We start from the raw sequence: 23,286 nt of genomic DNA on the forward strand, positions 1-23,286 counted from the left end.
ATGCATTCACTATACATTTATCAGCCAAACCTAATTCTACATTTTATAGGCATGGTGCTGTGAGAGGCTGTGTGCGTGTGATATTTGTATTCAATATTTTTAAATAAACATTATCTTTAAGCGATAACTTAAAAAAACCCTTTACCCCAGTAACTAGCAATGCCTAAGCAAAAAAAAAAAAGGTACCTAAACCTCTCAAAAGCTCTTGTTCTGAAAGAGAATGGAAAAAAGTCCATGTTCATTCTAATCAAATCTGGAATAGTAGGGCCGTGGGGTTTAACGATATCCTTGCTCCATTGAGGATTCCCTAACTCTTTCACATAAAATATGGGCTTAAAAAAACAACAACCATCAACTGTCAGATGCTGATTCAGTAAGGGAGGCTATAAACTATGAAGCCAAGAGGTTCTAAGAAAACAGCATCATATACATCCAGTAAGTCTTCCTTTGTCTTTTGAGATCTTGGACACAAACACTGAAGTAGAGGCAGATTCCATTTGCTTTACAGGTTCCATTTCTTTATTCAACTCAATAAACATTTAGTTACAAGTTTCACAAAATCAAATTTTATAAGATTGGGAGCTGACAACTGAAGAACAGAGGCAGGACCTGCTTGGTTTGTCCACACCTCACTTGATCCCTTGCACCTCATATGTATCCCAAATTCCAGGGAAGGCAGGCTGGCCAAGAGCAGAGGCAACTAAAGGTTGTTTTCCAACTACTTGAAACTAATAGCAGGTCAACTGTTATGTGGCTGCTGTTTAAGATGGGCAAGTAGAAATGAGGTATGGGGATGAGCAAAAACTCCTGGATCTCCCCAAAAGATCCAAATGGAAAATTGTGGAGCTTGTGTAGGACAGAAAGGAGTTAGAAGAAAACAGTAATTGATATGTTACTCATTTATAGACAAAGGTCCCTCCATTCTCCTTGGCCAACTGCTCTATGCAAGAAATATAACTATACAGAGTTAGTCAATTTAAATCTTAGGAGGGCAGGAAACTAGAATTCAGCTTGCGGAAGATCCAAGTGTTGTTTCGTAGGGGCTTCACCATCAGAGTTTCACTGTCTGTACCTAAGTAAAAGGATGGGAAGAAAAGAAACAACAGACATCAGAAAGGGCACAGAAGGCACATACAGAAGGACAGTGAGCAAGGAGAAATGGAATACAAAATGCCCTGGTTGGAATTCAAATACTGGATTTTTAATCAAAATAAATGTATTGCACATAGAAAACTGACATGAAGTTTTCTGTATATAGAAAGAAAGCTAATACTTTTCTTCTTCCCACTGATTTTCTTTGTGGAGGCATTTTTTTTCTCTTTTTAAATGCAGCCAGGTAATCTTTCAGAGACAGTCAGGGATACAATTCACAAACAGATTTACCACCTTAATGAGAAAAAAGTCTCATTCTTTATTAAATCCAGTTTTAAGTAACAGTTATAATTTTCAGTCACCAGAAACAAATAACAATTTGTTTTTATCCAATTCAACCTGAGTAAACCAAAGTCCAATTTTCTATTTTTTTATGCAGACAAGATATCTAATTCCTATACAGAATATATATTATTTCAGTCACAATTTACAACATTTTTATACTACAGTATAAGAATCAGAATCATGATTCTTCAAGTACAGAATCTGTTCACAGAAAAGCCGCAGCAGCTAAACAAAATTAAAACTCTAAGGCTTCCTAAGAGAAAAAAGTAAGCCATTCCAAAGTTCAAATCACTCTAAGGCAGGATTTCTTAAAATGTGGTCTGAGGACCCCTGGGGGTCCGCCAAGATCCTCTCAGGGGTTCATGAAATCAAAATTATTTGCCAGATATTGAAGTTATTTGCAAAAATTTAAAACAACTCTTCTCAGTATTATTTTTTATTTGTTAAAAAAAGTAGTTTTTCATGAGAAATATTGTGTGTTAATATCTAATGGGTTTAATATTGTTATTTTTACATAATTCAATAAATAAATATTCTACAAATGCATCAACTTTAATTTTTAAGATGGTATATATCAATAAATATAACCCATACAAACAAAAGCTCTTTTGGGGTCCTCCATAATTTTTAAAAGTGGGAAGGGGTGCTGAGAGCAAAACGTTTAAGCAGCACTGCTCTAAGGCAGCAAATCCTAACTGAAATCAATACCCAGTTATTTCCAAATGAGCTTGGATGCTGCAGTTTTGTATTATCAACATGCTGTAAGGTCCTTTCTGTTATAAATAAATGTAGCTATAGAAGAGTTTGTTTTACAGAAAGGTGAACTTGATAAACAATGCTTTTGGATAAAATGTCACAAGAGTCAAACCTCACATGATAGTCAGTGAAAACAGGAAAGATCATTTTAGGCTCTCGCCATCTTCCCTGGGAAAAGCACAGAATCTTTTGTGTCTGCTTCCATGACAGCAAAGGACTTCTCAATATTATATTTCTTAAAATTCTGATTGCATACTGCTTTTTTTTATATTTCACGTATTTGTTCATAATTTGTCCCCAGGTGATCTTCCATCAAGGTAGTGAGAAAATTTCAACAAGCTTAACTTCAAAAAAGAGAACCATACTAGGAGCCCTATTTTGTTAGGAAGAGGTTTTCTTTTTCATTTTATAAAAATTCTTTGGCTGAGAACAGCCCTCATTCACCTCAGTTCCCAGAATTCTCCTCCCCCCCCAAAAAAAGAAAAAAAGAAAAAAGCTGTCTTCCCCAAAGATCTCATATTTTTCCTGTAAAATATTTCCTCCAATGACTAAATGACAGCCAAATCACAGGCTTTTCTGGAAGCCTGCTGGATCTTAATGTTCCTTCATGCTCTGCAAGCAGCAGCTTTAACTTCCAGCTTACAAATGTACATGTTGCTTTACCAGGTACACCATTTTATTTGTGTGCCAGGAATGACTAAAAAGAAAGTAAACTCTGCTGGGCTGTAAAATAAACCACTGACTCAACTCATTTTGAAAAGGTGGTTCGGATCACAAGGTTATATACTCTCTTATCTGAGAAGCTTAAAGGCATGCACACGGTGCAAGCGAGGGGTGTCAATTAAGACTTACAAGAGCATGAAAGTAGATTTGGGGGTGACCGCACTGCACCCCCCCTTACATCCGCTGTGGATTCACCAGTCGTACCGACGCGACTGTCTGGTTGGAGAATCCTCAGGTCCCTGAATAGCAAGACGACCCCCCTCAATTCTTCGGCCACTGCTGCCATCATGACGCCGATAATCCAGCCCCCTCTGTGTCCGGAAGCGGGATGTCTCTCGCCTCCATTCATCATCAAATGCAGCTGCATCACCTGAAAATCAAAACAGGACGGGCAACAACTGAGTGTTGTCAGGCTGTGGAGCCTGCATCAGGAAAAGAGGGCAGTGGCAAGGAACACTCACTCTCATCCAGATTGATGTAGTCTTGCCTCTCCTCTTGGTCACCTGTGCGATGATTGCGTGAGCGCTGCATGATGTGTGCACGTTCTCTGATGTGGTGCCCAATTGACATCTGCTCCAGCCCACTGTCAGAATCTCGCACCGTCCGCCGTGTCTCCCGGATCTGAGGGTAGCAGAACAGGTCATAATTAGAACAATGTAATATTGCTGGTAGCATTCCTGAAGTTCCCCTTGAAATTCTTCAGTTTTGCCTCAGCAGGAACCAACTTGTTTCATATTATAAAACAGTACCCATTGCTGTCACTGTTAATTGCCAGATGAAAGGGTTCATCCCATATCTGAAAACAAGTCTTACCTCATATCCTGTTTCCCCTTAAGTTTGTATTCATGCAGATGAATGCCCAGTGAATTAACCAAACTTGGGGCTTCTTTAAATGTTCTGTCAAAGGAAACAGCTAATTTCTTACCCCACCAGGTGCAGAGCGTGTCTCTGAGGTCTCCTGATAGACTTTAGGGCCATCACCCAGATTTGAGTAGGATATGACGGTGGAAGAAGTAAATGTCTGGCAATTGGCACCGCTTGTCATGTGCTCCTAAAGTACAATGAAAAAGTAAATAAAATAAGAAACAGAAATTGTACTGAATCTATCCACTGAATAAAATACGAATAAACCTTCTGAAGCAGAGCAGCACTTGGCCTTGATGGTTCTCCAGAGGCACATTCCAAAAAACTGCCCCTGACTAAACCAATACTAAATTGGATTAAAGCTATTCAGTTCATGTAACTATGTTTCATGTTAATTCATAATTTTCTTCTTCTGAGATACTCCAAAAGAACAATTTTGCAGCAGTTTTCAAAAAGGCTCTTATGAGGCTCTGATGCCACACCAAAAATTTAACTCCTGTGAGCTGTAGCCTTTCAGTTCCTCTCCTGAGGGTTTCTTCTTCATATTTCTCAAGCAAGATTTGATTTATCTTTCTGTCTCTGCAGTACTTTTCAAGAAGGAATGGGAAAAAAACAAGTAAGGAAATGGGAGAAAGCAATCCTGTTCCTGCCCATCTGAAGAGTACATAAATTAGTAAGGCTGAATACGTCCTGTATTAGGACTGGTGCAGAGTTTTATTGATTTTAAATCTGGCTCTAAGTCCATTCAAATTCTGCACTAAGAAAATCTCCCCCGTTTTAACTGAAGTATGCAGCTATTTTACAAATCTCATTATGTAACATTTACAGTTTTGCATAATTTGACTTGGTTTCCTTCTCTGAACTCAGATGGAATTTGCTACATATACACAGCCCTGGATATCTGCCTCTCAGTATTGGGAATGGCTTGGAGAGAAGCACAAATTCTGTGACAGTAACACCACAGCCATGGCTACTGTATTCTCTACCCATATCTACATATCATGGCACTCTGGAATACTGAAATATACAATCACTGAAGCTCAATTGATCAAAACCTGTGCTCCTACAATGCTATCACGTCACATATCAGTGAAGACAAAGGTTTTCCAATTTCCCTGCCCTCTGCCCACTTAAAGGGATTTTTATATTCCCTATAGTATCAACTAGAACTATATGGGAAAGGAGATATAGACAGAATGAACTCACCATGTTCCCAATCATGTCATTCATCATTCCAAACATATCCATAAAGCCACCTGCCTGAAAAGAGAAAAGCGGAGCATTGACCAGATGTGCTACTCCACAGATGACCAGATGTGAGTGTCCTTTAAATGAAGTTGGGCCGGAAAGTTACACTGGGGCTGATGCTGGTGCAGTGATTACCCTGCTAGCATTAGGGCTGCCTGTGTTTCCAGGTGTCCAGCTAGTGCCTGAGTCTCCCAGACTTTAGTGCTAGGGGATTTTAATATCTATGCTCTGGATGTGGGATTGGGACATACTTAGATGATCTCAGGTCTGATGCATGCAGGCAGGCACCTTAGACCTGTTTTGTTATTTGGAGTAGATTATATGTGATTTGAAAATGGAGGACACTGTAAATGGCCCTTTACTATGATCAGATCACTTTCTGGTCAATATATATGTAAAGTTCTCTAGACCTCTGAATTATCTTTTCTTCCTTATCTGCAATCTGCCAAGTGCCAAATGAAATACTCTGAAGATATGTTTAAATATGTCTTTAAGAACATATCCAATATTTTATGACATATTTATTGGCTACCCAACTCCATCTTAATTTCATATTTTTGATCTCAAAAGGCCATTGAGAAAAGCTTAAGTCAATTTCAGTAATACCTTAACATTTTCACTGAAAATTCCTTCTTTTTGATGGTCTCTTTTAGTTATTTTGAAAACTTTCCTTCTTCTAAATCAGAAAGCAGGGCTTAGAATTTTGCATCAAGTGGAAAGAATGCCCTCCCGGCTTCAGCTGAGAAAATGGTTTAGAAACATGTTTTCAGTGTGGTAAAGAAGGAAAACAAACACAAAACCACTCATATACAAGCCAAGTATAAAGAACAAGTTTAACAAATTCTTCATAATTACCTCTACAGACCCTTACTTTTGGGTGGGATTGTTGGGTCCATCTTTTGGTTACCACAATGGTACATGGTAACCCCAAATGCAATTCTCAGTCATCAAAGATGAAGCCAACAAGAAAGTCTATACTGCAGCAGTGTGCCAGGGTTAAAGCATCTTCTGTAGTACAGAGCATCAGGATGCTGCCTCTGCCAAAGTGAATTTGTCTATCTTGGAATGCCTAATGAAGCTAGTTGCCTCTGCCCAAGTTCTCACCCTGCAGAGTCTATTAGCAGAATCCCCACTTTCAGAGCCTCTGAGACTGATTGAATAAGCTGTGATGCCAGTCAGGATTTGCTTGACTAGACCAGAGTAATACACTCCCTGATCCACCTGTGTGGAGATGGAGTCATTCATCTCCTCTCTCAAAGGGGATGAGTAAGCTGTCAGCCTTCTACTCCCCTAGAGTGGACTTAAGGCAAATACTTAAGGTTCTGTATATGTCTAATTTGTTTCAAATATTTTAGGATTTGGGCAGAAACTTGGTAGCAGTATCTCTTATCCTCTGAGAAACCTGGAATTAATCTTTAGCATGAAACCATGGGTAAAGCTCCAAAACTAACCTGTGTTGGTGGAACACATACAAGTCTCCTTTGAGAGACCCTCTAGTTTCTCAACTCTCACAAGCCAAGGACATCGCCATTAGAAAGGTTGACTTCTGTATGAGGGTGCTGATGGGGCCCTCTCTAATGCATCAAAGGGGGCAGTGGTGATTGTTCTCGGAACCAGTGTCCAATCCCATAAAGAAAAATGGCACATAACTGGGGGAAATAGTAGACTGGTGCCCCTGTGAAAGCACTGAACTTAGGGATGTTGCAAAATGAAACTTTTATCTGTCTTACAGTATGAACCCCAGATGAGTGACCTGATTGTGGAAGGGACTGGTCTTCAGGCTATTATCCAGACCCATCTCTGCACCAGTGCTCAAAAGCATGCCAAGATTCTGATGATACTTATGCAACCTGGATGCCAAGATGGTGTCACTACTGAGGTCTGGCAGGCTGGCCCTCAGAAGATGTGCCATTCAAGTTCCAGGCACAGAGTTGAAGTCATTCTGGATCCAGGTGGAGGATGAGACCTAGGGTCAGTATGTCTGGCTGTACTGGCAGGTATCTGGGAAGCTCCCTACTCATTTCCATAGTGCTCAGTACCAAAGTCTTCTGGGCAAGAAGGGGGGAATTAAGATTATCCATGCCCTGAGCATCCTCATTTTGTAGATCAGCTTAGTCAGGATTAGTATTTATATATTAGTTTCTTTGGCCATGGTGCCAGCAGGGCATCGATTCCCTCTACCCTGTCATCTTGAAATCAGATGAACCTTCTTGCTTTCCTGTTGTCCACTGTTGCAAATAGAACTATGGATGTAGGATCCACTTACCTACCCATGACAGACTCTTGGTTCCCCTGTCCACAGTTGTATTCTATGCCCCTTTTACATGCGCTACTGACAGGGAAGCCAGATGTTTTCACCCAACTGTGTGACACTTCCATCTAAAAGCCCTACAGTTTCATTCCACTCTTGTTGATGTATAGCAGGGGTTCTCAAAGTATGGCCTGCGGGCCAGATACGGCCCGTCAGGGTCATTTATCCAGCCCGCCCGCCTGATTGGCCGCCGCTGCTGTCTGTCAGAAGCGGAAGTGTCAGGGCTGTGTCGGGAGCTGCAGGCGATGCACGAGGAGGGAGATTGCAGAGCTGGACTATTCTACATGACAGGTATGCCGGATCCAGCGGCTCTCCTCCTGATGTTTTTTTCAAACTATAGTCCGGCCCCCCAACGTTCTGAGGGACTGTGAACTGGCCCTGTTTAAAAAGTTTGAGGACCCCTGATGTATAGCTTTGTCATAATACATTTTTGAATTAGAACATGTCAACAACCATTTACTAGATGAGTCAATGGTTTCAACACCAAGCATACCACCCTCAACTCTAGTTGAAAATCTTGTTCTTTTTTGGCTCTGGGACAAAATGGAAAATACACTGGAGGATCTTTTTTGCCTTGGGACTCAATCTATTGTCTCGGTGTGCAGAAGTTAGCCTATCATTTTATTATCCTGTGATGTTCTTTAAATTCTTGGAGATATGTGATGGTTCAGGTAGTCCTTGACTTACAATGGCAACTGGGAGCAGAATTTCTGTTGTAAAGTGCAACTGCATTGCTTAGCAACAATAATCTCTACAGTCCCGGTTGCCGTTGTTAACCGAATCCCACAGTCATTAGGTAAGGCAACTTCCTGCCGGCTTCCCACAACCAGTCAGTGGGGAAGCCAGCAGGAAGTTACAAGTTGAGGCCAGCAGACAGGTAAGTGACTGCTGTCAGGTGGGGGAGGGTGCACGGGGGTGTGCGAATGGCCAGTACGGCGTGAGTGCAGAGGGGCTGGGGGAGGGTGCGCAAGTGGGGGAAACATACCCCAGTGATTTGTAACCTTCCCTGTCAGCTTCCCCATTGACTTTTTTAGGAAGCCAGCAGGGAAGATTGCAAATGGCACTGCAACCAGTTGTGTGAACTGGTTGCCAAGCGCCCAGATTGTGATCACGTGACAGTAGAGATGCTGGGGCGGCTGGAATTCCGAGGACCGGTTGTAACCACCATTTGTTCAACGCTGTTGTAGCTTCAGTCACTGAGCCAACGGTGTAGGTCGAGGACTATCTGTAGTAACCTGTCCCTTGGCACTGCTCTAACATGTATCCCCATTAAACTGTTTCTTGTACCAAATTTGTCTCTGCAAGTCTGCTCCCAGGTATGCCGAAATCTCTACAGCTAACTACCCATCTAGGAGGCGGTACTATTAATTTGAGATTTTCTCTGGGATTTTCCTTCTGTACCCCATCTATTGCTCTGATACTTGTCCTGATCTCCAATGCCCATTTCCAGCATCAAAACAACTTCTGTGGCCTGTAGAGTATTTGATATTTTCCTACTTTGGCACTGAGGGCAGAAACTTTCTTATTCTCCACCAACCTAGTATCAATAGGCTTTCTAAACAACTTTTTTTACACAAAAGTCTTGGCTGCAAGATTGACTCTCGGCTGGTGGTCTACTGGCCGATGTGTGAATCACAGGTCCCAATACACCAGTATTTCAGTGGTAGTGGCTGCAAACTGTAGTCCACTAAGGTTGTATCTGCAATCAGTTTGAATGCTTTTATAAATTTGCTGATTGCTTCCTTAAAGATTTTGTATTATGCTCTTGAACAATTCTTGACCCAACATTATCACTGCTCTGGTGGCTATAGAAAAGACAATCTGTCACCCAAATGCCCAATGTTTTATGTGTTTTAGCATCCTATCTACTCTATGTTTTGTAGGGTCCATGAGCATCTCATCTCTTCCTCTTTGTACAACAAGATTGAAGACAAGGCAACTGTTTGTCAATCAAGGGCAATGGGCTAGTCATTTCATGGCTTCCTACAGAAGATACAATTTTTTGACATGTGTGCGCGCATGCGCGTGCACTTAGTCAGCTTTGCCCATTCCTTCTTATAAGTTTTATGAAAAGAACTGGAAGCGGGATTTTTAAGTCTGAACTGGAGGAAGATGGGAACCCCACAGCCACATGTGTTCCTGTGGCTTTGCAGTTTGTGGTGGTGCTGGCAACTAGTTTCAATTAAATGCCTTTGCCTACTTCATCAGTACTGAAAACAGATCAGCATGAAATATTTTCTGGTGGCCATTATTGGCCTCCTCAAACTTCTTATTGTGAAATCTAACTTCTTCACAAAGTGTCCCCTCTATTTCATTATTTTGGATGTGGCTCCATCTTCCCCACTTAGTGCAATGGAAGCTGAGGATGTAGGATGAAATACCCCTTCACAACCCTCTCTCACATTCTCTAAAAGAGTTTCCTCATATGATGCCTGCTAGCCTTCTCCTTCTCTTTTGCTCCTTTCTTTGAGAGTGTGATTGTGAGTATTCTAAGAAGATGCAGGAGAATAGTATTGTATGAGAAATTCCAAGGCCTTCGCATCCTGGAGCCTTCAATTCTGCCATGATCAGGCAAAAGTAAAACTTATCCCTAGGCACTCCCACTTCCAATGGATCATGTTCCAGAAGTGCTATGCCCATCTGCCTGAGAAAACATTGCAGATCTGATACCTGTAGATCCCGTGCTCCTTTACTAATGTGATGGGAGCTTCTCCTGCCCTATTCAGCCTCATTCCCCTTTCCTCTGACAAAATGTCCATTTTGTTGCTTCTCAAAGCTTAAAGGAAGGGAGTATTCTGTGCTGCCTGGTGCCTGTTTTCCTAAAGGTTGATGGCCTATCCAGCTTCCCTTGCTGGGAGGTGGAGGGAGGCTGCCAGGATGGTGCCCAGGCTCAACCTTCACTGCCTCCACTACTGCACTTATTGCTGATGAAGAAACAATGGCTGGCCTCTTCGCTTGGCCTGTGCTTTCTGGAGGAGAAAAGGTGGGAAAGAAAGAATTGTGTTTCTTTCACGTGATGTCAGCCTAGTTCATGGCTTATGAATCATGCTGCCCCAGGTGGCCATGGAGTCTGTCATCTGATTACATCTACACCACACAAATAAGGGGTTCCTGTGGACCCTCTTTCAATGCCACCACACAGTTCTGTCAACTTCATCAACTTCTTCTCAAGCAGTATCTTGACAGACAGCAAGATTCCACAAGGAGTACATCTTTCTCACCACCCTTCCCTTCTTTCTTTGGATGCACCAGATAATAGTAGTAGTAGTAGTAGTAGTAGTAATAATAATAATAATGCTGAATAATAATAATAGTAACCACAGCAACTCCAAAGAATTGGAGAAGATCATAAAGATTTGGAAACTGAAGTTGAAAGATTATGGCATAAACCAGCAGTGGTGGCCCCAGTGGTTATTGGCACACTAGGTACCATACCAAAAAACCTTGGATGGCACTTAGAAAATCTGCGCATTGACAATTTCCATCTGTCAGTTACAAAAGGCCACACTGCTTGGATCTGCACATATACTATGCTGATACAGTATGACATTCTAGGTTCTTGGGAAGAACTTAATGCGAATGAAGGCCAACACCAGCTAAAGAACTGGCAGCTGTGATTTCATGTTATTGTGTATATTATTATTATTGTTGTTGTAGTTGTTTCTCAGCCCAAAAATGGAGCCAAAAGGAAAAGCCATTCTCTAGAAGGCAGAGCTAAGGATGATAGAGGGCAAGTTGTTCCACTCACTAGATGCAAAAGTGAAACCTCAGCTTTCTATCTAGAAGAGATGAATTCAACTTCTTTTCTGTCAGCATCATGTTTAATGACTGAAAACTAACATAAAAATCATCATACCCCTTGTTGCTATTTGGGAAATGTTACTGTCCTCATTATTTTCACAGTTATATATTCAAAATACCACAACACACTGCTGCAACTGAAGAAAGCTGAGGTATTACCCAGAAAAGATCACAAGAACCATGCTAGAAGAAACAAGTAGTTGTGGAAAGAAGAAAATTATGGCTTACCATTCCTACCATCCCAAAGGGCGAAACAGTTCCAGCCTATAAAAATGAGAAAGGGACACAAAGTAATTAGATTTCACCTCTCTAGAGTAAACTTGTTTTATCTAGCATAGAATAGAAAAGGACAAAGTACTTAATTTAAAGATAAAGGAAGGATATACTAGAGCTTCACCTATTCTCAAATTGATTATCATGACCCAAATTTGTGTTAAAGAGTCAAAAACTATACAGATATATTCCACTGCATGCTTGTCAGCACTACTGAATTTAGTATGTTGATATAAACAACACTGAGTTCTACAGGATATATTCTTAACTAATTAAATATAAGAGTGTTGTCTGGGCCATGAAACTATGAGATAAGAGACAAACCTAAATAACCCCTTATTTGGTTTCTAGGAATTGAAATAAAATGGAAGTGTTAACAAAAGATTTAGAAATTGTAGCCAGAACACTATAAAGTTCAACAAACACACAAGTAGAAATTGCCAAACAAGTCAAACATATTTAATTACAAAACAAGAACTTCTTAAAAACTGAATTACTATTTGTAATGTCAAATTCCTTTCAGAAGCCTGAAGATTATTTAAAACTACCTAAGAGAAGTTAGAAAGGTCACAAATAAATACAAAAAAGATGAATTAATATTTGACAAGAAAGCTCTAAAAGGCAGATGATTTCATTTAAGGACTAGAAATCTTGCCCAGATTTATGCACACAAAACCTCCAATCTAGTAAAGGTGTGTTAACTTAAAGACAATGAAAATCAACGGGCTGAATATCTTGGCAGGTAAAAAAGAGGCAAATAAAGAAAAACATCTGTGGAACAACTTGTTAAGGTTCTTAAAAATGCATGTTAAAGTCAGAAGTTGGAAGCTGGCAATGAGTCAGAAAAAAGTAGACGAACAAGGAAAATATCATAAAAATAAAATTATGTTTTGCATCATCTCTACTACAGAAGCTTTTGGAGAGACCTTCAGCAGGTAATTATTTTGATGGAGAGCAACTGCGTATAGGTGTTTTTTGTTTAGTAATCTGTCAAAACCTGGTTCTTTATTATATGACAGATCATGAGAGGGGCTCTTATGTTCTTGGACTAGAAGTGGGGAAACCCACGTTTAGGTCCAGTCTCAGCATGGGAACTCACTGGATAATTTTGGCCAGACTACATGATAGGACTCTAGATGTCATGGAAAACTGGAGGAGGAAGAGCTGTGTATGCTGCCTTGAGCTCCCAGAGAATAGGCAGGATATACATCTAATAAATGTACACAGAATAATAGAAATCTATTATTTCTAATAGAAATAGAAAAAACAAAATCTCTATCCAAAGATTCCCCAAACATCCTGGCAGTAGTGGAATAAGAAGGCAGAAGCTCTTCTGCTTTGCAATTGGATAAAGAAGAAAGCAGAAAGTATGGATCTAATTTGGTGGTGAGGAAGGAGAGGGAAGAGATGAACTGTTCCCTCACCCTAACTGCTCTGTTCTGGGATTGATATTGTTTAATTTCTTTATCAGTCATCTCTGACAACAGAAAAGAAACCAGTTTGTCGATAAAACCAACCTTGAGAATAATTCCAAAGAAGACTGAATTATTCAGATTGATCTTCCTAAATTAGAAGAATAGGTAACAGAGTAACATATGTGAGCAAACACAGTGTATTACAAAGTGGAGCAAGAAGATAGCAATGAACCTTCCAAGGTTCATAGTGGGCAGCCCAATGAAACAGCGGTTCAAAAGTGGTTTTGCTTAAGGAAGAGGCAGCCATGTGTTTTGCTAAGGAATGGCTGGGCCTCTGTTCTCAAGTTAAAAAGTAGCAATTCTGGGAAAAATCTTGGTAAGTCACTGGTATTTTAATTAGTCATCTCCAGGGGGGCTTCCTATTTGCACAATCCTGTTCCTGGACCCACTGAAGTATTTACAAGGTTACAGGCTCCAAATTAAAATGGTGTTCCTGGAATTTGATTAGAGATGTTCTCAATTGCTCTTTTTCTATTTCATTTTGGAGTAATTATATGCATTTTTAAAGATCGTTTGGGATTTATATTCATCATTTACATATCTGCAGTCCCGCTGAGTGACAAGGTGGGATATAAATTAAAAATTAATTGCATGTCCTTGTTTTGATGTTGGGAAATGCCACATGTAATTGTTTTTCTTTGGGCATAGATACATAACTGAGACAGAATCCAGATTCTTCTGATCAAGCCAAAGCACTAAGCTAAAAACTTACAGATTTATAGCAAAAGAAGTAAATGGATCTAGCCACAATCCACTGACTTTTTAATTACCTGCATTCTTCTACCAGTTTGGCGTGTTCCAGGTACTGTCCCATTGCCAATGCTGAGGAAAGGACTATATCCAAATCCGCCTGAAAGCACACGATTCACATGTTGCTGATGGATGGCAAGAGGATCCCTGTGGGAGAAGTAATTTCACAATTGAGTTAAACCTCTAAGTAATCCATATCAATCCCACAGTCCTGTTTCCTTCCTCTAGTGCAGTAGTTCACAAGCTTTTCCTTTATATGGTCTACTATGTCATCATGCAACAGCTTTTGAAGAAAACCACCAACGACTTAATGTCTGTAGACACCAGGACAAATAAAAAGACCATCCCAGGTGATGTCTGAGAAACCATAATTGTTTTTAATTGTTTTAAATTGGCTGAAACCTTGCAAGACCACCAAATATTTCAGAGAACGATATCAAAATCTTATGACATTAAGCAGTTTCCTGAGTTTGGGACTATTTTTAAAAACTGTTTTTGTTTTTGTGACTCTAACAGTGACACTTGCAGAATCCTGGTGGACTACCAATTGGGAATATTATTCTAATGCTTTTCTCCTATGTAGAAAGGCTAGGATGCTGGACTCACATCATAAACATTGGATCCTCTGGCTCTCCATCTCTCATGAACCGGAACATAATTCCCTCAAATGCAGGATGGGCTGTGCAAAAGGGAAACAGGAAACAAATATGAAACTTCTCAAATCCCTCCTTTCAAGCAGTTGTACTCTACTCTTATCCAAACTAAATTACATCTTTTACATACAGTACCAACACATTAGACAGTTTATAAATACTAGTCCCTACACAACATTAAACACTTCATAAATAAACTCCAACAACTATAACACCCCCAACCCAGCTGCTACTTACTTCCCATGTAGAGAAACAAACTGAGAAGTAGACTTCAAAAACAGTTGAAACTGTTGCCAAGAAGCACTCAAGTTGTGTCGTCCAACACAAATTATCTTCACACTAAGCCATCCAGTCCTCTCTCCCACTTTTATGCAAATGTTAAGGCTATCAAATGCGGAGGAGGAGAAATTCTTGCACCTTTAATAACCATGAAAGGATGTAGATTCTTTTTCTCACTGCTGCACAACAAACTACTTCCAAAATTCTCTTGTACCCAGCTGCTAAAAATACTGGGAGTTTTGTTCTCCTCTGAATCTGATTGCTTTAATGTGGTGTGTACAGAAATCCATCATTCAATTTATGTAACAGAATATTTTTAACCAAAGACTGAATAGCTACGTATCAGGAATTCTGCAGCATTTTATAATCACAATGACAACACACACACAGAGCGACGCATCAGTCCATTCTCTCTTCTCAGGAGCATTGCCCAAATGCAGTCCTTAAATCCCAGATCTCCCACTTGTATTCAAATCATCTGGCTCCTTTCTCAGTGCAGAGGATGCTCATGTTCCTCAGGATTCCTCTCCCCAAATTAGAACGCTCCACTCCACGCGTTCCACCACTCCTAAAGTTGACGACACCAGCTCACCTACATCACGTCTAGCAAATCCGATTATAAGACATGACATTAATATTACAGGATGCTGGTGACAGTAACAAGGTAAAAAATACCACCAGAATACTGCAACCTCAACAACCATTTATTACAAAGTACCGCATCGAGAACACCAGCTCGCCCTATATCCTCTACAGGCCGGCCTGCCGCATCTTCCGACTTCCTTCCCTCCCCAAACCCGGCACCTTCCTTTCCAGATTCCTGTATGCGCGCCCGCCTCCAGGGAGGAAGAACGATCTGGGGTCAGGGAGGCGAAATCTGGACCTTTGTGAGCACATCCCCAGCTCCCGTACTGAAGTATCCCTCCCCCCCCTTCAAAACCCACACAAAACTCTCCAGCAAAGCTACTCACCTCTCTGGCCAAAACCTTTGTTACTGCCGCCTCCTGTCTCTTCTTCTCACGGAATTTGTTCCAGCCACGAGCCCTAAAGGGGAAGATTAATGCTGCATCCCTTCCTGCCCCCTTCCCCACCCCACGGTATGTTCTTTGTTGTAACTATGCTGCGTGGAGGGGGGGAGGAGAGAGGAGATGTTCCCTTTTCCAATTCTGTGCTACCACAGCGCAGCCGCCCACCGGCAACAGGAAAGGCAGATCAAATCGCTCCGCTTTGTCTCCCCTTCGTTGACAAAAATATAAATACTGTTGCAAATCCCGTTTGCAGTAAAAGGATATTTTTCGTTTTCAAAGAAACCCACAAGGCCTAAACAGGATGTGAGGTCAGAAACACCACCCTCATTTATAAGCTCCGCCTTCCATAAATAGAGCTACATAGCCAAATTGCTTGTTGAAAAGCAACGCAGTAATAATTTTTACCATGTCGAGTGGTGGCTGCTCTCTCTCTATGTAGTTAATATATAGAGAACCCCAAGTTTTACATGATTCTTGTCAGCATGGGTTGGAAGATAGGAATATAACATTCAGTAAGAAGAATCCTGGAAAAACAAGTATCTTACAGCTCAGAATGAGCTTCCAAGCCCGCAAAACAGCCAGTTCTACAATGGTAGAGGGCTTTGCGCTTTCCCCACATTTATGTGCCTGTGCAACAAAGATAAGATCTTACATAGAAATCTTGAGTAAGGCACCTGTGCTAGACTACACTGCAAGGCCTTCTACAGCAATACAAGCTGTGGAACAGAACTCAACCCATGGTTAGGATTATTCCCCAGGACTGAACTATGTCATTGTGGGGGAGCCAGAACCAACCCCTGAAACTTTGCTTGTTAATGTGCCACTCCTAGGAAGTAGCTACCTTACTACACCTAGGTTTGTGGCTTTACCTGAAGCCTCCCACTGAAAAGTACAGGTAGTTCTCATTTAGTGACTGCCTTGTTTAGTGACCATTCACAGAACAGTGATAAAAAAGAACTTTATGACCAATCCTCGCATTTATGACCTCTGCAGGTCTGTAAAGCAAAGGAAAACTGAAGTAAGATCATAAGCACAGTTGCAGTTTCACTTAGTGACTGTTTCACTTAACAACCAAGTTGCCAGTCCCAATTGTGGTTGCTAAATGAGGACTACCTGTATGAGAGGCAAGCAAAGGCCCAGGATGGACTCCTTCAAGGTGCACCTAGCCCTCTGAAATGGTGGCTCCCTGAGAGCTGGTTTTGCCTGCTCTTTGCTGATGCTGCCTTCTTGGCTCTGGAGCAGTTCATTCGCTCCCAGAGGGAAAGGCAAAAGAGGAACCACCCTATAGGAAGGGTTCCCAGTGCCAAAAGGCCCAGTCTATGTAGACTAGGGGAACCTTGAATAGAGCCAACCCGGTGTGATGTATTGGCAAGGAAGTGTGTGTGTGTGTGTGTGTGTTGTGTGTGTATTTTACAAATTCCTTGGATATATTTTTCACATTTTATTGTTCAATAACACAGGAATTAAATCCTGTTTAGGAAGATGAATTTCTGTCACTGCTCTTAGCTATTTTGCGCTGCCCAATAATAATTCTGCTAAAATTTCCAGATTGTGGAGTTGGGGAATTCATAATTTTCAAATTATGTGGGAAGCAATGGTTGCTCTTGGAGGATAGGCCTGAAAGAAAAAAGGAGGCGAGTATGGCATTCAAAATAAACTCAGAAGTCCATTCTGCAGGCAAATGGTCACTCTGCACATTGCTATGGTTAGCACTAGAGCTAAAATGTTAATCATCACTTGACTTCATTATTTAAATGCACTGGGAGGTGTTATAAGATTCTTTCCTCACAAAATAACTGGGGGTTGTATCTGCCAGTGTTTTGTTTTAGGTTCTAACGTTGATAGAAACTTACTGATTTCTTTCCTCTTCCATTTGAAAGCTGAAAATTGGGACTATCTAGTAGATATCCTGAGATTGCATACTGGGGGTTGCCACCCCTTTGAGCTGACCATATTGCAAGACAATATAAAAGAACATAAGATTTGTACTAAGGAAATGGTTGCCAGCAGTCCAGCTTCACCCTCATTCACATAAATGGGCAGGGAATGCCCTGTTCCTGATGGTGGTAGGATGGTTGCCAGTACTCACTGAATCTGCAACGCACATATGTGAACAGCAGAGGTCTCTGTACCCTTACAAAATGGCAGCAGCACATATCCTGTCTGCACAATATAAGGGGACACCTTGCTTTTCAAACAGTTTTCACATAGGAAAATATATTTGAGCTCTCTCCTGCTTTTGGGGGGAAGGAATAAATGAATGTTGAGAAAACTATTACAAAGTGGAAGTCATGAAGTTTTAAACAAGATGTACCTTTAAGGTTTATACTTAAATTGTAACATCAGTTATCTCAAATAGCCAAGTAAAGGCACTGACAAGTAGTCCTTGCTTAATGACCACAATAGGGACTAGAAAATGCATTGTTAAGCAAGTCATGCCTGATTTTACGACCTTTTTGCAGTAGTCATTAAGTGAATCACCATGGCCGTTAAGCGAATCACCGTGGCCATTAAACAAATCACATGGTTCCCAACTGATTTTGCTTGCTGGAAGCCAGCTGGGAAGGTCACAAATGGCAATCACGTGACCCCTGGATGCTGCAAACGTCATAAGTGCGAGCTGGTTGCCAAGCGCCTGGATCGTGATCACATGAGCGTGGGGGTGCTGCAACAGTTGTAATTGCAAGGACTGGTTGTAAGTCCCTTTGTTCAGCACCATTGTAACTTCGAATGGTCACTAAATGGATGGTTGTTAAGTGAGGACTGCCTATATTTGTTTATTAGTATGTTTATAGCCTGCATTTCTATTAACAGAAATACTTGCTTCTTGATTGTAACTTTACTCTGAAATATTCTTCCCTCCCCACAAAAAGGACTATCCTGGAATTCTAGATAGGTGACAGGGAATAACCTGAGTTGGTAGGGAGGATTAGAAACTGTGAAGGAGTTACTTTGCCTCTGTTACAAGTTTTGGAGTGACCTGCATGGGTTTGCCTAGATTTTATTTTTGTCTCAAACATGGATATGTGGGGTAGCTGAATGTTTTGCCTGTGATAGAGCTATGTGGGGTCCCCCCCATTTTCTTGTCAAAGTTACTTTTTCTTTCAATCTCACTAATGTATATTTTGGGAAATGGGTATTTAGTGGCTAGCCATACCCACCATTTGGAAATGGGCAGCTATTTTGTAGTCCCCATAACTTGCTCTTATAATCCCAAATGTGCTTATGAGAGAGAGAGGGAGAGAGGGAGAGAGGGAGAGAGGGAGAGAGGGAGAGAGGGAGAGAGGGAGAGAGAAAGAAAGAAAGAAAGAAAGAAAGAAAGAAAGAAAGAAAGAAAGAAAGAAAGAAAGAAAGAAAGAAGCCAGAGATTATTGTGATAGAGTTCTGAAGGCAATATAAAAATTCATGTATTGAAATTATTTGGGATAATTTATTGTCATACTTTTTCTCATTGGGACTAGAATGTGTACCCATGGTATTGTTTTAAAGAACTGATCCTGAATTTTGAATCAGTAACCTACTTTGTTTGAAGATTTGTTCAAGGTCAAGTTTAACATGAGGTTTTCAGGAATAGAGTATTCTAAAGGGGGAGGAGGGACACTTTGGATTGATAAAAATGATAGCAGGATCTTCCCCAAATGGTTGTGTGCAAAGCTCCACTTTCAGTTGTATTATTTTTATTATTACTAAGATTTCTGTGCTGCTCCATTCCTGATTAACTCTAACAGCAATGCACTAAAAGCAATGGAATAAAGCAAGAGAGCAAAACCTGTACAATAATAAAGGTGTCATCCAGGGGTCTAGCCCAAACTAACATCCCCCTGCAAAACTCCAGCAGGGAAGAAGCCATCTGGATGTATATATTTGCTATATTGATCTGTGTCTCACTTTACTTCCACAGACAATCCTAGGTTAAGAGGACTTTGGCAAAGTGTCAGTAAGATCTCAGCTCCAAACTATGGTAGGTGGCTCCATTATAGCCATGCTTTCTCACACTGCTCCAGAACACTGCTAGATTCGTATGCACATTAGAAAAAGGTAGCCAGATCCAATTACCTGCTGGTCTCCAAATATTAAAGAGGGCTGAGGGCAAGCATTGCCTATCAGCCCAGCTAGCTCTGAGAGTCCAAAGATGTATGGTGCTGAAACCAGCTCTCACCTGTTAACAAATGTGATCCTGAGTACATAACTGGAAATACCATTTTCCTTTTCCTTTTTAAAAATTAGTAATATGCAAGGCATATCATGTTTTTTCAGGGTCACAATAGGTATGGAGTTGAAGTTTAATCCATCCACCCAAACTCATTCTGATCCCTTTCCCCACAGTACCTGCTTTTACCCCCTGCAGGGAAGCCTTTTTGTTCCAATGATGTGACAAAATGTTCATTGAAACTATAGGGGAAAGGAAAGTGTTTTAATAACTTTACCCTGCATCTAGCAGTCCTACAACCCTTCACACCTGTTACTGTTACTTAAAACAAACTGAAGTGATTCCTTATCAAGTATTTAACACTAAGTTGAGCTTGTTTCTAAAGCTGCTTGTAAGTAAAGATATTATAAAAGTGTTTCTGAAAAGTTCAGTCTAGCATATCTAATCACAAAAGCTACCCAGGGCTTCAGCTAATTAAAAAACTGTGCTTGATCAATTAAGTGAATTTTAATTAATTAAATCAACATATTTGCACAAAGCCAATGATATTTCACCTCTGGAATGCCCATTTTGGAGGCTTTCTGTCTGCCTGAGTATGCTGAAAACTATTGTCCCCATACTTCATCCCTGCCAAATGTAAACCACAACAGAAGTATTATTAAGACAAGCCAGATGCCTGATGAAATAGGAGCATTGCTTGTCTGAAAGCCAAAAGAAAGAACAGATCTTTCCAAGGAAGAGTGTTTATAATTTTGGTGCCTATACTGAAAAGGCACTGGGAAATGCATCAGCCAATAAAATCAATGAAGTGCAATGCTTCTAATGACGAACAGAGGGTGAGTATGTATGAAAGGTGATTCAGAGGATTTTAAAGATTAATATACAATTGAGACCAGAGGTTTTTATTTTGGGATTGATGGACAAACAGTTGGAAAAATATCATGGAACCTTGTTTTTGTATATGATAACTGCAGCAAGATTATTGTATGCACAAAGATGGAAAGATTTGGCATTACCCACACTGGAGAAATGGTTGGTTCCAGCAACCAATGGTTGCTGGAACGTGCTGAGATGGCTAAATTGACTTCTTTGACAGGTCCTAGATGGTGGGCCTTTTCTGCTATGGCACCCACATTGTGGGACCTACTTTCCCCAGAGGTGAGATCAACCTCATCACTCCTGAGTTTTTGAAGACCTGGTTATGTCAGCAGGCCTGGGGACCCCAGGAGACAGGTGAACTAGTGAGGTGGCTCTATTATTAACATCCCTTTGCCTATTATTTTCTTTTTCTGTCTTAGTTCTGTTTTTATAGTTTTTAGTATTTTTAATAATTACTCTATTATGGTTTTATGTAATGATTGTTTATATATTTATTGCTTTATTGGATTGTTGTACTTTTTGTGACATGGGCGGCCACATAAATTTGATTAATAAATAAAAATAAATAAATATCTACGTTTATTGCTGACTGAAATTCCCTTATGGACTTTTTGCATAAAACAGAAAAAAATGAACTTATGATTTATGGTTCTGATGATAAGATAGGATTATAGAAAAAAGTCATGCTGTAACCATAGAGTAAGAGGTAAATTTATAATTGTACTTATAACTGCTGTAAAGAAGATCGGAAGCCACTTCTTTGTATCTTTTTTCTTTCTTTTCTATTTTTCTTTTACTTTTTTTTCTTTCTTGCACTTTTAACTTTCTCTATTAGTTCTTTCTTCTTCTTTTTTCTTACTTTATATTAGCTTGTATTAGTTTTTAGCTTCCTTTTAAAAAAAATTGTAATAAAATTATATATAAAAAAGTATGCGTGAAAGGTGGGATGAGAGGCAAAAAAGGTAGATTAAAGAAGACAGAGAATTTCTTCATAATGTGGTTCTAAGCCATTAAAGACTTTATAGCCTATATCAACCTTTTGTCTGGAAATAAAATAGAAGCCACTACATTAAAATCAATTTATTCTGGATTTCCCAGAATATAACTTTATCCCACTTGGCCTACAAAGAGTATAGTATTAAGATATGGTCTCATGTATTCTCATGACAACACTGTTGTGGGTAACTTGCCTTGGTTGATTTGGTAAACTTCAAGACTTGAGGAGAACTATGGATCCTGATCATGTCTGCATGATCTAGTCATGTAACCTAATTTCTAAACAATACTTTCAAGAAACTCCACAGAGATAACTGGGAATGTATATTGGGTCATGAAGCAATAACTCTAATCCATGTAAAATATGTTTAATATTTCCCTTTTTACAAGTTTATAGCAGGATGAAACAGCCCCGATTTTAACATTAATACTGTTTAGAAGATTTTAAAAAATATCCTATCTGAACAATATACTTTAGAATAAAAAGCATTATGCATTATTTATTAGCTGCAGCAGTATAGGTACTGCATAATCCATCTTTACTCAGAAGTAAATTCCACTAAATTCAAGAAAGTTTACTCCCTCCAAAATGAGCATGGCATGCACCTAAGTTATCCAAGAGTTTTATTTAAAGTGACTAATAGAAAGCAAAGTAATAACAAGAAAAAGAGCCTGCTGCTATTTAGAATGCCCAGATATAAGAGGATAAGGCTTCTTCTGTACTCTCACTAGCTATATAAAAACCAGAATTTTAGCAGGTATAACTTGTATGATATAATTATTGGAAGTGGAAAATCCCTATCCTCTTTTACATATGACTATCTTATTTGGAATGAGGTAAGGTAAGATGAGAAGGTTGCCTACATTAGCCCTTTAAGCTATGAATCCAGACTGTTCTTTCATTAATATTTGCTCTTAAATATCCAGAGCTTAGATAACAGAAATGTAGAGTCCAGCTCCCAAACACTAGGAAAAAAACAAAAAACGGAATTGTTAACTTCATATAGTTTCCTTTTTATTTAAAGAAATGATACCATAGGACTATTTTTCAGGCATAGAACTGAATTTGTCTATTTTTATATATGCCAATATTTTGGCTAATATTGGGGCCAGAAGCTGGGTGCAGAAATAATTTAGTAGGAAGATATTTTAAACCCTCATACGTTTGTAATGCTCTTGTTTAAAAACATATGGCCTAATTGATTATGACTATTGAATCCAAAATAAATCCTAAACATTTATCATTTTACATTTCTGCAGAATTTATTAAAATTATTCCAGGCAACAATCATAATAATTTCATAATATTCAGTGTTCTGTGCATATAGAAGAAATGCTACTATTATTGGACTTTCATGCCAAAGAGACACATTGTACAGTCTATATTAGTGATGGTGAACCTATGACGTGTGTCAAAGGTGACACACCACATTTTGGGTGACACACCAGCGTTCACCAACACCTGACAACAACTATTCTCCCTGTTTGAGTTACCAAAGAAACTGAGTTTGTTTTACTCATATTTCATTTTTGTAATTATTTGACGTTTCTTTATATAATACATAGCACCACACATGATTGGACTGTATTGTTTTTAAAATAAATGAATATGTAAAGAATTGTTTCTCTTTTGTTTGGAAGGATGTGTGTGACACACCAGCAG

General features: G+C 39.8%; 1 protein-coding gene across 1 annotated transcript; it reads right to left on the bottom strand.

Annotated features, from left to right (window-relative positions):
* Nucleotides 1-496: 496 nt before the first annotated feature.
* Nucleotides 497-15,907, bottom strand: MLF2 (myeloid leukemia factor 2). Its single transcript, XM_025165304.2, has 9 exons — nt 15,542-15,907; nt 14,245-14,317; nt 13,659-13,785; nt 11,369-11,404; nt 4,987-5,040; nt 3,842-3,967; nt 3,378-3,537; nt 3,046-3,286; nt 497-1,072 (listed from the first exon to the last, which is right to left on the bottom strand). Exons 2-8 carry the CDS (start codon nt 14,292-14,294, stop codon nt 3,108-3,110), a joined length of 732 nt encoding a protein of 243 aa, XP_025021072.1. The 5' UTR covers nt 14,295-14,317; nt 15,542-15,907; the 3' UTR covers nt 497-1,072; nt 3,046-3,107.
* Between the last annotated feature and the right edge of the window lie 7,379 nt (nt 15,908-23,286).

The sequence above is a fragment of the Python bivittatus genome, unplaced genomic scaffold (genome assembly GCF_059951505.1).
Source record: "Python bivittatus isolate LINGU-HERP-01145 unplaced genomic scaffold, Pbiv_v1 ctg000270_np1212, whole genome shotgun sequence".
Taxonomy (NCBI): Eukaryota; Metazoa; Chordata; class Lepidosauria; order Squamata; family Pythonidae; genus Python; species Python bivittatus.